Source organism: Polyodon spathula, chromosome 9 (genome assembly GCF_017654505.1).
Source record: "Polyodon spathula isolate WHYD16114869_AA chromosome 9, ASM1765450v1, whole genome shotgun sequence".
Lineage (NCBI taxonomy): Eukaryota > Metazoa > Chordata > Actinopteri > Acipenseriformes > Polyodontidae > Polyodon > Polyodon spathula.
Window position 1 is genome coordinate 23,783,420 of NC_054542.1, and position 14,003 is coordinate 23,797,422.

Below are 14,003 nucleotides of genomic sequence, written 5' to 3' on the forward strand. Positions count from 1 at the left end.
ATTCCTTTAAATCTAAATTGAAAACATACTTTTTTGTAATGTCCTTTTAAATAATTGGTTATAACTGGAGTGTATTGAATACATGAGCTATTGTATACATACTAAACAATATTTAGTATGAGGGCTAAAGTTCCTGTTTTTCTAATTGTAAACACAAACAATTATGCTGGTGAAATGTTCAATATACACTGAATTTATTAACAGACACTGAAATCCAACTTAATAATTCTAGAAGCACACCAAGTCATATTACAGTACATCTTGTTAATTGCATAGACCAGTGGTTCTCAAACTTTTATCTCGGCGGACCACACAATAAACTGTATAGCCGACTGAAAAATAAGCACATAAAAAAATCACAATAATACTAAGAATAACCCTAGACTTACCTTTCTTTGTTTTAATACGATGGGTGGGCTTGTTGCTGTGAGCCAAGTTATTTTAAAATTGGAGTTTTAACGAATGGATCTAGCTTAGTTTTCATTAACACGAATTTACAGAGAGAGAAAAATGATCTTTATAACCCTTTGCCTACAGGTTGTTTTGGATTTCAAACTGACTGGACCTTTGCATGGAGTGTACAGAAACAGGTACAGTAAGTAAAAATTATGATTTTTTTATTACAGAAAATTATACAATTGAATACAACTTATTTTATAAGACAATTAGAAAAATCCGCCATTTCGAAACCACTTCACACAGTATTTCAATACAAAACCTATTCTAAAAACACCCAAAAATGCACCAAGTAAAACCACTAAAACCTTCCATAAAATACTGTTCACAGGCTACATGTGACTTCAGGGGAATATTATTATTATTACAATTATTCCACCCCACATAATACATCACAACACAGTTCCGAACAATATAAGCAGCAGTTTGGTGAAACTACTTATCCTCTGCTCATCCTCTCCTGGTCTGCACATCCTCCTTTCAGTTGGAGGTGTGTCACAGACCCGGAAGCAAAATGGTAAGTGTTTAGCTGTATTGGTTTTATTTATAACAAAAACAAAGAGTAACACATCTCAAAACACTCTCCACCTCCCCCCTTGTGCAATGCACAAAATGGCCTTAAATGGCCACCTTCCCCCCTAAATATCCAAAGTTTGGGTGGGTGTGAGGGAATGTCCACTGTCCCTTCTTGAGACATCCCCAGGCCCACAACTGCTGGCTTCTCTGGCAGTGGTGGTGGGGCTGGTGGTGCTGCCAGTTCCTTCGGCAGCAGTGGTGGAAAGGCTGCCTGTTCCTTCGGCTGCGGTGGTGGAAAGACTACCTGCCCTTCTCCACCCCAAAAAAATTCAGGGGGATAAGCCTGCAACTCCTCCCCCTTTGGCCCTGGAGGCAGTAGTAATGGCTCCTCCCCCTCTAGCTCGTGGGATGGCAGTGATGGCTCCTACCCCCTCTGGATCTCCGGACGGCAACAATAGCTCCTCCCCCTCTGGCTCGTGGGACAGCAGCGGTGGTTCCTCCCCCTCAGGTTCTCGGGACGGCAGTAATGGCTCCTCCGCCTCTGGCTCACGGGACAGCAACGATAGCTCCTCCCTCTCTGGCTCATGGAATGGTGAGGCAATATCAACAGTGTCTGAGAAGCCTGTGGAAAGTCTTGGGAGATGGTACGATGGGAACCTAACAGACACAGTTCATGGGAGAAGTGAGAAAACAAGCAGTGCAAGGGTTCAAGAGCATAGACAGCAGTGCTTTACCGGCAAACTTAAAATCCAGTGCTTTCTGCGGCTAATGTATAAGGTTTCCTTGACAACAGCAGAGAAGCTAGAAGCATTAATCAGTTCATATGTCAGGAAATGGTTAGGAGTCACGCGCTGCCTCATCAGTGGGTCTGTATGGTAAAGGGATACCACAGCTGCCAGTCTCAGCTCTAACCAAGGAGTTTAAGTGTGTCGTGGTTCGATTGAAAAGCCTGTGAGGCCACTTGATGTGAATAAAGAAGGCTGAATGACTAGTAGCATAAAAACGGCTGTACAGAGCCATGAACAGTCAATGTTCATATTTATAACAAATTACAGAGAATTGCAGGTGGGTATCCACTGATTTTTGCTAAAACAAGCTGGCGGCTATCCTCATCTAAATCATCACTCTCGCTGAGTGAAGAGGTTAGACTGCTGTAGTCTAACAATAACTGCTCATACAGGTACCATTTTGTATTGTGTTGGAATTATTCTCTTCATCCATAATATTTGTGTATCTACATGCAAATGACTTTGCTTCGTGTGTAGCTATAGGCATCAATTGCAGAAATCAACGCTGTCATGTCACACCACGGTGCCATATTTACAACGCAGAGCACTGAAGCTTGTCGTGGTTTGAACACTTTGTGCATCAAAATAGCTCATCACAACAATAGGAGAGGCTGTAAAATATGACAGAAGCATTTGGAAACATATTTTCTATTTAAACAAGACTATATTCACTTTCAGTTCACCACAGGTACCCTCTAAGAAATGCATGTTTGTGAATAACACAAAACAATTTATGTACTAATGTGGCAAAGTGGTTGATTGTATACAGGTGCATCCATTCTAAAACCAAAACAATACATTTTAGCATATATTTGAAATGCTGTGATATTTAACCATGTCCAGTTCTGAATTATAAATGAACACTTTAGAAAAACTTTTTCTGCCAAAAAAAGTGATATTTTTTTCAATTCACATTCTTGTATGTCTGTAAAAACTTTGACAAGCTAAATATATTTCTGGATGTTTTTTAAATTCAGGATGTGCAAAAGTTAGGATATCGATAAACTGCTACTGTACAGAAAATACATGTTTAGACCTTGGTTAGCAACCCTTTAACACTACCTGCGGAACATGAGCCCAAGCAGCGACGTGCCAGTCTGGATGTGCAGGCTGATCTCAGCGACAGCAGCTGCTCACAGTGTTGCCTTTGGCTGTCCCTCTTGCCCTGACACTGAGCTAATCCCTCTTACTGGTCCCAGGGGAGGGATTTTATACACCATTAGGATTGCACGGCTGGCCAAGCTGTGTTGAGTATTTGCTTTGGTATAAATCAACAGTGTTTTTGCCAGACAGTAGTCCAGTGAGACAAAAAATGGACCCTTCCTCATATCAGTATCTACATAGGAAGACCATGAGTTGTGCTGGACTTATGTGTAAACCATAAAAACACATACAAACATGCATTTAGGAATAAAACAACTAAAATCCCAGCATGGTCAATGGAGAAACCATTTTAATGAACATAGATACAGTAATAAAAAAAAATTAAATAAATAGGCTGCATGAGTTATAAGAATTACAAAGACCACAAAGATACTAATACAAATATTGAAACTGCCATTTTAACATTCGCTTTAGTTCAGGGTGTTCAATATACTTTTATGAAATAAATCTTGAAATGAAATTTGGAGAGGAGTGGAGAACATTTCCCATTTTGGTTGATCTGACTTGATGAATGAACAGTTGACAAGAAAAAAATATCTGTATACCTTGCTATTTAACGTCCTTTAAATTGAAGTACAGTAACTTAGTATTGTGTGTATAATTCACTATAAAAGCTTCTCGTATTTATTTAGCCAGCTCAGTACCCTTACCATTTTAATTCTAAAATGTTTAATTAGTTAAAGTTGAAACTCATCTTATCAATATTGTCTACTTGTTCAGTATTTTTCAAAGCGGCAACAAAACAACAGCACTAACATGTAACATCTATTCTCCTGATCATTCTTCTTCCTCTGTTGAGTTTTATGTGGCATGCAAAGCATAGAAAGCAAAAGGCTCATTCATGCCATCCATTGGTAGTTTTTTTTATTGCACTTAGTATGGAATTAATTTGTTTCAATCGGATCCAATTATATCTACAAGTTCCTCAAATTAACTTAATTATTGTACTGTATGCCTCATTATTAGTAATATTTCAAAGTATGTTAAATCCCAAATTCCTGATTTCCTTAGTGTCAAATAGTTATTTTGTATGTCTGTTATATTTGTTGCAACAGCATCAAAAAGCTGCAAATGTCTCCTCTACCAAATATGTTCCACATAAACCGTCTGCCTCTTCACTCTGAGCAGGCAATGATTAGGCCCTATTCTGATTCTTGTGTTTCCTCCCTTTTGATGTAAGTATTGATTGTGATATTATTATTTTATTTGCTTGTATTCTATAGAATCCACCTTCATTTGCTTTAATTATCTCATCCCATTTGCCATTTCTTAACCATTTTCTCTCTGATTATATTTACTATTTTTGTTTGCCTAATAGGATTTCAGTTTACTTCCTCGTTGGGTTGGTACACATACTAAACAAACATTATAGGGTCATTCTGTGTCAAATCAACCAAAATCCAGGAAAAGCCCCACCTCAAGATTTTGATTTTGTCTCTATTTTGTGTAGTGGAAGATACAGGTCAGGTATGAAACCAGGCCAAATATTTAACCTCAATAATGAAGATTTGCTACACCCCATTTTGGCCCCATCTTTGAAGGGCTAAACCCTTTGTGGAACATGAGTTAACAAACTGACCTTTGGTGGGCTTATAGATAGATTTGAATGACAGTTTAATAAATGTACAAACATGACCAACATGCATTTATGTTGTTTTGGGTTATATCATACAATATTAGCAAATAGTTAGAGTTTAAAACGAGAGAAACCATAAAACATGTATAAATAAATAAATCCATAAAACTAAAACCATAATATGTGTATAATCTTTATATGCAAGAGGTTTGTCATAGGGCTACAGAGGTACTGTTGACCTCTTATTTCTTCCTTGTTGCCATCTTTAAAATAGATTCTTGCAAAGTTCTGAAACAAGCATTCATTATGGTGGATGAAAATCAAACACAGGAATGACATTGCTTTTAGAAGACTTAAAATGGAATACATCCAACTCTTGGTGAGTCGAAAAGTCCAACAGCATATAGCTGCAGACTGCAGGCTCATCCAGCATACCTCGTCGAAGGTACCTCACTCACTGTACCCCTGCATGCGCAGCTTCTAATTACAAAGCCAAACTTGAGGGTAGCTCATCCAGTACCCCGATCACACGACAATTTCAGGAAAAAAGAAGTCAAGCATCAAGAAAATGAACAAATAATTCCAGGAATAATTCCAATTAATATTTGAACATAATAACTGATGACTGGTGCTTTAGTTTAAGAAGGGCTAAATACAGACAGACTGCAGAAATACATACAATACATTTTCCTTAGGCTTGAGAAACTTAATGTCGTGTAGTCTCAACTATAACATAACATACAAGGTAATAAATATCTCTGCCTGTGACAATTACCAATTGGGGTGCCAATGGTATTCCAAAATTAAAGTAAATACTATTTTTAGTTATTACAATAGTACCAAGAAGCTATTTGCCTTTTAGGCTTTGACGTGCAATCATTAAACCTACAAGTACACTGTACTGTTGGTATTTCTACATTTAATTGCCTGCATTCATGATCCTTATAGTTTTGTTTTTGCTTGTTTGTTTTTAATATTGACAGTCATATTATTACTGCAACTGAAACATTCATTAAATGGGGAATAGGAATAATAAACCTTTCTAAACTCACAAATGCTTAGAATTGTGTCAATTAAATCACTAACAGCAAAAAACTGAATAAAACAGATAGACCGGCTGGCCAATGAGGATTGAACTAGTAGACCCCAGATATAGATTGATGCAGAAAATGCTTATAAAACTGTATACACTACAGTTATCTTACAATGATCCTCTGAAGAATAGGATGCAGAGTACTCTTCTATCAATGCACCAGAACACGGGCTCCCCACAAGCATATGTTGCCATTTATTGATTTGAGGAATTTGTCACAGCAAGCTACTTGATTATTTAACACCATTTATAAGTATGTTGATAAGGATTAGAAAGTCTGCCTGTTGAGCACAAATCCTCAAGGCAGTCACCCATTATAGAGGGGTCCCAACCGCTACAAGGTTTACACATTTTTACATTATTTTAAAATGGACTGTGTCCTTGGGCACAGTTCTCTGAACAGAATCCAGGGTATTGGACTTCAGCATAATAGCCCCTCAAAAGTTCATGCTGTCCACCTCCCACATATCCCTGTGCCAAGTCCTTGCAGTTGGTCCACAGTGTCCACACTCCGTAATCTGAAACTCAGGGCGGTGCTCCTGAATGTATTCTTGAGGAAACATATTCCAGTTTACAACACCTGTTCAAAATATAAGAATGTTTCCTGAGTACTTTAACGTAGTTTCACTGTTGAGAGGTACTTCATTAAACAAAACCACAAGGCACACACATTTTTAGGATTAGCTCAGCTCTCTATATTTGCATTAGTACAGATTTAAAATTTACAGGCTTTTCTGTTTTTCATCTCGCCTCGATTGAAGAACAAGGTCCATCAAGGAATGTGGTGTTGACTCTGGTCTCCACCTACACTGAACAAAAATATAAACACAACATGCAACAATTTCAAAGATTTTACTGAGTTACAGTTCATATAAGACAAACAGAAGGACAATTGATACCTTTTATTGGACTAACTAAATAATAATTATTCACAAGCTTTCAAGACCTCAAAGGTATCTTGTTTAGGTGAAAGTAGGAAAGAGAGATTGATGTTTACATTCAAAGGTTGCATCAGAACTTTAACAAAAATAACCCATTTTTAATCACTACAATTCTAATGTAAGGAAAAAAGCTGCAAGTCATACACACACACACACACACACACACACACATACACATATAATCACACATACATACACATTTATGCAATGTATATAAACAAGTACTATAGTAATATTGTAATGAGGTAGAAAACCAGTATCTCGGTACCAGTATTTTTTGAGTCCAGGAATTTTATAAATTTAAGTTCCCAAGTTCTCTTGTCTTGTGTGTTTTTGAAACTGCCCTTTAAAACAAGAACCGTCAGATCATGCAGAGAATGGTTAGGCATGTTAAAACGGTTACCATTAGGAGTGCTGGTAATTTTGTTGCTGATGGTGTGTCTGTGTAGATTCACCTTTGTCCGAAGATGTTGTTTGGTTTCTCCTATGCAAGTACCATCAGAGCATTTGCTACATTTAATCATGTAGATTACATTTTTGAATCTGCAGGTGAAGGATTCTTTTATCTCCAGTTTCCCTTGTGCTGTGAGGATGGTATTCTGCGTAGAGATATGGGAACAGGTTTTGCATCTGTTGGTATTGCAGGGTTTAGTTCCATTGTGTGCATTGTTTAGGTCAGTTGGTAATTTGCTCCGGATGATAAGCTGGGACAGGTTAGGTGGTTGTCTGTAGAATAGGAGAGGTGTTTCCAAGAAAATATTGGAGAGGGTGAAATCTTCAGCTAAAATTGGGTGTAATTCTCAGATGATTTTGCAGAGTGGTCGTAGGGATAGACTGTACGTAACAACTAAGGGTACTCTATTAGACTCAGGTTTTACCTTGTATTCCAACAATTTTTCTCTTGGTATCCTATTGGCACGTTCCATTTCTCTGTCAATTTTGGAGAATATCCTTCTTGGACGAAAGCATCACGAAGACTGCAAAGATGTTTGCTTCTGTCACTAGTTCATATAAGGAAATCAGTCAGTCAATTGAAATAAATTCATTAGGCCCTAATCTATGGATTTCACATAACTGGGAATATAGATATGCATCTGTTGGTCGCAGATACTTTAAAAAAAGGTAAGGGTGTGGATCAGAAAACCAGTCAGTATCTGGTGTGACCACCATTTGCCTCATGCAGCACGACACATCTCCTTCGCATAGAGTTGATCAGGTTGTTGATTGTGGCATGTGAAATGTTGTCCCACTCCTCTTCAATGTGCGAAGTTGCTGGATATTGGTGGGAACTGGAACAAGCTGTCGTACACATCGAGCCAGAGCATCCCAAACATGTTCACTGGGTGACATGTCTGGTGAGTATGCAGTCAAGCACAGGTCTCTGGTCGTTTTTTCTCCGGAAAAAGCAGAGAAAACCTTTCAATGGCCAAATGAGACTGACAGGAGCCGGGAGAAAAAAGGGGCATATCTGAGCAATACACATAGCCCCTGCACCACAGAGATAACATGGACACAAACAAAGAAGACAGCCGCTCAAAGAATATCATGGACATTTGCAGAGATTTTTGAGGTATTATAGTAATAAAATAATGACTTGGATCGCATTATTGAGGAGTTTGGTGATAAAACGAGTGATCAGGAGAGGATTTACCAATATGCAGAGGTATGTGAAAAATACAGCAAACAAGGGGTGGGGCTTGGCTGGAGATGCAGTAATGATGTCCTTTTGCTATGCAGGGCCTTTTAAACCTGTTTTACTCTGAAAAAAAAATATATCTATATATATAGGATATATATTATATATATATATAATGCTATATATATATCTATATATAATATATAATTGTGAGAGAAATTGGCTCAGAAATTGGCAGGGATGGGGTTAATTTCCCCTACCTGCCTGGGTTTATTATGTTCAGGTGGCTGGGGTTGATTAGTTGATTAGATGGTTAGTTTAATTAACGATCAATCAGCGCACAGCCACCTGACATAAAAGGAGGCCTCTGCTTCTCATTGAGGAGGAGGGAACTGAGGAAGCAGGTGTGTGTGTGTGTGTGTGTGTGTGTGTGTGTGTGTGTGTGTGTGTGTGTGTGTGTGTGTGTGTGTGTGTGTGTGTGTGTGTGTGTGTGTGTGTGTGTGTGTGTGTGAGATTTTTGAATTTTGCTAAATCCAGTGAAGGCATTGCCCAGCCTGGAAACCTTTATTTTTGTGAGTTTTGTTTTTCCTTTATTTGTGTTTAAATATCTGATATTTTGCCCTTGTGCACCTTTATTTTTGTTTATTTATAATAAAATTAGCATTTTTTTGAACTGCAGTCTGTCTCCAGGCCTTTATCCACTCGCCAGCCTGCCACAATATATTAAACAGCGCATGTGAAAATAAATTGGATCTGACGCGTCTGACAAGCGCTGAATAAATGGACTGTAAGGGTTACGTTATAGTATCTGGAAATGAGGTTTCACAAACAGCAATTGCTATAGCATGTACAATGTTTAACAGCATACAAAACAAAAAAAGGACCATACTGGGGCAGAGCCCAAGACTAAGAAAACCAGGTTAATTCCTTGTGATTTTAAAATTGTCAAAACATGGTGGAACACTGAAAGTCACAGAACACCATGATAACATCTTTAAATCAACCATTACAAGTGAAGAAAACAACTTAATTATCACTTAATAAGTGTTTAATAAGCCATTGCAAGAATTTTTTGACTCAGTAACTGTTTTTTACAGATATTTGATCTGCAAACCTTAGGTCATGAGCAAGCTCACTTATTATTGTTGCAAATGTACTGAAAAGCAATCACAGTACCAGTATTCATGATATGCATTGCAACAGTTGAACAGAAAGGTCACAAAGAGACAAAGTAGAATTGATTTAAGAAAAACAATGTAATACATTAACTTGAAAAGTAATGCTTACTAGAGAAATCATCTCAAGACAAACGGCATCCCCAAATTCTTCAATTAAAAATACCTCCAGTAAAAATGTATAAATGTTCTTCAATGTCACTGACTGTTTAAAGTTAACATAAAAATAGTGTCACCAGACTTATTTCACATACATGGAATATTTAAATATACTCTCAATCGTGTTACATGCAAATTTTTCATTTCTTCACACAAGCAACTGTAAAACACAACACATGCATTTTATGTGAACACTAGCTGCCTTGGAGAAGATTTTTTGTTCCTATTTATTTATTTATTTATTTGTAAACTGTAAGGTATCAATAACAACTGTTATCTGTAAACTTCTTAACTTCAAAACCCAAAGCAATAGCTTACCCTCATCACGTGGTCGAGCTGTACGGCCAGAAGAATGACGTAATTAAAAACGCTATACGTAACGGTATGATGAGTGAGGTTACCTCGGTGACTTACCCTGGTGAGCCTGCAGTCTGTCCGAAACGTCTGTGTACGTCACAGCCACTTGCGTTTTCACGTTGGATTGTGGGAGAAGTAGTTAATTGCACATGGAATGTACTGTTGACGCAATTGATACAAATTATGCTGAAAACTACAACTCCCGAAACACAGTGCTGGCAAGCGTGCAGTGCAGTTGTATTCTTTTCTTGCTGGAAGATGTTCATTTTTTTCTTGGTCGCATGATAAATTACTAGAGAAGCCTATAACATCGGATTGATTTGATTTTGTAATTAGTAATGTTGAAATAAATACAACTGTGCTTGTTTACATTTTTTATTCTGTTGTGGTACATTATATTACATGTTTCTTTGCTGTTGGCATTGCACATCATTGACCAAACCAGCGACAATACGTGCGTTGTGTGTGTAGGCTTCACTATCAGTTAATCCTGAAGCAACAATAATAAACAGGTTTGCCTTATAATATCGAATTAGTGTAGACTTCAGTAACACAAACGCTCGGTTTTTATCATTTAAAATTGGTCGCCTTGCGCAGAGTTGACCAGTATTACGCGCACCCTGGCAGAAAGAAGGATGATCTGATATTAGTGTTAGTGCTGTTTATATGGTAAATCCTAGCATATGATACAAAGTTAAGCTATCATAGTTTATGGTTTGGGTCAATGAGCTACCAACAAGTGATCCAAACGCCCAGTATAAAAATGTATACATTGGCTATAACGCTGCCATAACTGTAGTGACAAGGGAAGCCAGTGAGGCTGATGCAACGTGATTAGGCTGCAAACGATTACTGTTCTGGAGCTGTAACTGATCAGGTTGAGTGGAAATCTGCAAGTGAATATCTAGAAGTCTTCCCCTGAATGTCCGTTTGTTTTAGGGGACCTAATACAGTTGTATATCCAGTTCTGAAGAAGATTATATTCTTGAACATACCAAACTACGTCATTTAAAAGGGGGCTTCTTATTAAGATGTTTATCGTATTATTTTGTGTTACAATGCCAACTATGGGATGCAGCTTCTTCTCTTTGTGTGGGATTCACTGGGCTTTGTGCCAGTCCCTCTGTGGCTGTGTTGCAGGGTTTTAGACAGTGCTTGTATACTGTGTTTGATTCTGCTTTGACAATCTCCTGTTTAGGTCACCTCCAATACCAGTTCACCAGGGCTTGAAACTTTTAAGACTAGCCCCTCACCCATTCCAAGACTTTGAACAAGTGCAATCAGTACGGAGCAAAGTTACCAGGGCCCTAATACTCATGGTACAAACTGTGCAAAACTGTATTTAGGGCTAGTGGATGTTTCAAGTCATGCAGCTAAGCCTGTCCCCTGCTGTGTTTTGCAGAAGAGGGGATGTTTCCCACACCCTTGTATGCCCACACTGGGCGCGGTGCATTTGCCAAGGTGTACAACCCGGCCGAGGACACCTTCCTCCTGATGGATGCCTTGGAGCAAGATGCATAACTGCTTCTTCAGAGAGAGTAGGTCCAGCATCAGCTTCTACCTGATTTCTACCTATCTCCATGTATGTGCTGATACCCACTTCCCCAAGATGGCCGACCTCCAGTTTCCACCTACTGTCGACTCAGCCAGTCTAGGGAGAAGGATACCACCCACCTTGCACAGTGCCTTTTCTGGCGGGGAGGGAGATTTACACCTCAACTATCTTCTCTCTGTCAGGCACCAAAAACATTTTTTTTTTTTTTTTTATTAAACGTGAAAAACAAGAATGTTAATTCACTATATGTGTTAATTCACATATAGACCCCATATGCCCCATTCATTTGGTTAATCACTTTTCTTGGTATGTAAAGATGTACGTATTGATGCCTCTATATAACCAAAATGTTTATGTAGAGCCCAGTAGTTTAGCTAAATGCCTCAAGAAGAAATGGATTACCCAGAAGCACATGTGCTTCTGGCCATAGACGCAAATGTATTTGTATCCCTGTTATCATACACTGATCTCTCAGTTGAAACTGAATTGTCTCTGTCTCATGCCAAGCTGTACAGATATCAACCCCTTAGCTGCTGCCTGCACTACAGAGACCGCACGCTGCAATGACGTCAGTGTTCAGCCAGTAATCACCGATTTGGTAAGTAATAATATTGTTTTTTTTTAGCCACTAACTACTCAAACATGCTGACTTTCAGTTCTTAAACTTCAACCACTACAGCCTCATATTTACTTAGCTCTAACCACACTGACTTCTTCCCAGTCTCTCAGCTCTAACCACTAAACCATACTCCCTCCCTTCCAGTCCCTCAGCTCTAACCACTAAACCATACTCCCTCCCTCCAGTTCCTCAGCTCTAACCATGAGATCACACTGCCTCCCTCCTAGTCCCTCAGCTCTAACCATTGGATCACAGTTCCACTCATTCTCTCCGCTCTAACCACTAGACTTCTAGACTCCCACCAATTTGTGCTCTGTTTCAGGTCAGTGCACTGCTGCCCAGGCTTCTAGAGAAAGTAAGTAACCCCCCTACGTTGTGACTCCATCTGAGGAGGTGAGGGAGTCATGGGATACAATGCAAAGACTAGCCAGGTTAACTTGGACAGTGCATGTTACTGCCATCTAGTGGTGAAACTGCAGTAATGAATAGGTAAAAGACACAAATTTGTAGTAGTGAGTGAGACTGGAGGTTTACAATAATGCCCATGTGTTTTCCTGTTGCAGGTAGGAAGCTGTGGTATCCAGGCCTCATGGGCAGGTTGGAGGCGGGGCAGAGAGGTGATGGACAGGCTGTTTCCAGTGGTTCCCCAGCTCCTGTCCAATCAGGGGCATTTCTATCTGGTTACCGTGCAAGAGAATAACCCAGGTAAGAAGCCATACTTAAATGCAATTTACTCATAGTTACTACTTTTATAAAATACTACTATGGAGAAGATTCTTTGCTATTAAATAGCCCTTTACCATACTATTCCCTTTTAATTATCTTTAGATAATCAAATAACAAAAACTATGATAACTGACATTTTTTATTGATAATGTTGAAAATGCCCCAAACCATCAATTATAATTTGTTTGTTTTCAAAAAAAAAAAAAAGACACTTAACGCAATGTATATTTACTTGACTTAGACTTAGCTGTAAGGTAAGCGGCATCATAATTAACATATAAAATATGAAAACACACTTTTGCTGCTGGTACCTGATGTACTGCATAGTGAAACTAGGGATAGGTATTCGATTATACTCCAACCCTAACACATTCTGAGGGCACAGGTGATCCCGGGATGCACAAATATATCTTTGCCAGTTTTGAGAGCCTGGGAAAGCGCTGTGTATTAGCCTTCCACCATTCCAATGGATTGCACTCAAACGTAGTGCAAGCCTCCTTAAAATGCATTTCCATTTCACTTTCTACAACACTCTGTTGCATCTTGGAGGTAGTCTTCTCCTAGAAGAATTGCTATGGCACCCTTTGCACTTTCCGTCACTATGCATGATGTTAGCTAGGAACTCGATTCTCCTTCCCGCCCATGCTGATACAATCAAACGCAGAGTTGTTTTCCCTTTGTCACTACGCAACACGCAAAATAATATTTGTCACATTTTATGGACGTAACAATTCTGTGTTAGCTGTTCTCTCATTCTCTGGCACTACACACAATTTAAAAAATAAAGTATTATTTTTTTACACAGATGGTTTCTGGCCTTTTTTTATCTCGTGGTAAAATGTGTTCCAGTACTTTAAACATTAAAGAATGTAAACATTTATGACTCCAGTTAACACCAATCATTGACCACCTTATTTTTGCAAAAAACACTTTGATGGTGTACTTATAAAAGTGCCGGTTAGCAAGCACGGGAATTAGACATGAAATAAAGAGCCGCAATGATGGGCTTTTCTGTTGACAAGGTCCTTAGTGGATGACCTGCATGAAAAGGCCACCTGTTATTTAAAGCGTGTTTTAAGCAATATGGCACGACAGAGTGTGTGTGTCACTGTGGGATATCGCCATGCCTCCTTGGCATATGTTGCGAGACATGAGGTGAAGCCAGGTGCATTAAACCTCCTAAGAAGTAGCGATACCCCTCAACAGCACAGACCCTTATTGTGATTTGTAATTTCAAATACA

General features: G+C 38.8%; 1 protein-coding gene across 1 annotated transcript; it reads left to right on the forward strand.

Moving 5' to 3' along the window:
• The first annotated feature begins 1,353 nt into the window (after nucleotides 1-1,353).
• n6amt1 (N-6 adenine-specific DNA methyltransferase 1) lies at nucleotides 1,354-13,618 on the forward strand. The gene is given in 7 exon segments (XM_041259970.1): nucleotides 1,354-1,495; nucleotides 11,264-11,376; nucleotides 11,892-12,014; nucleotides 12,358-12,394; nucleotides 12,397-12,428; nucleotides 12,599-12,740; nucleotides 13,611-13,618. Coding segments are annotated over 7 exon segments (597 nt in total).
• The last annotated feature ends 385 nt before the right edge of the window (nucleotides 13,619-14,003 follow it).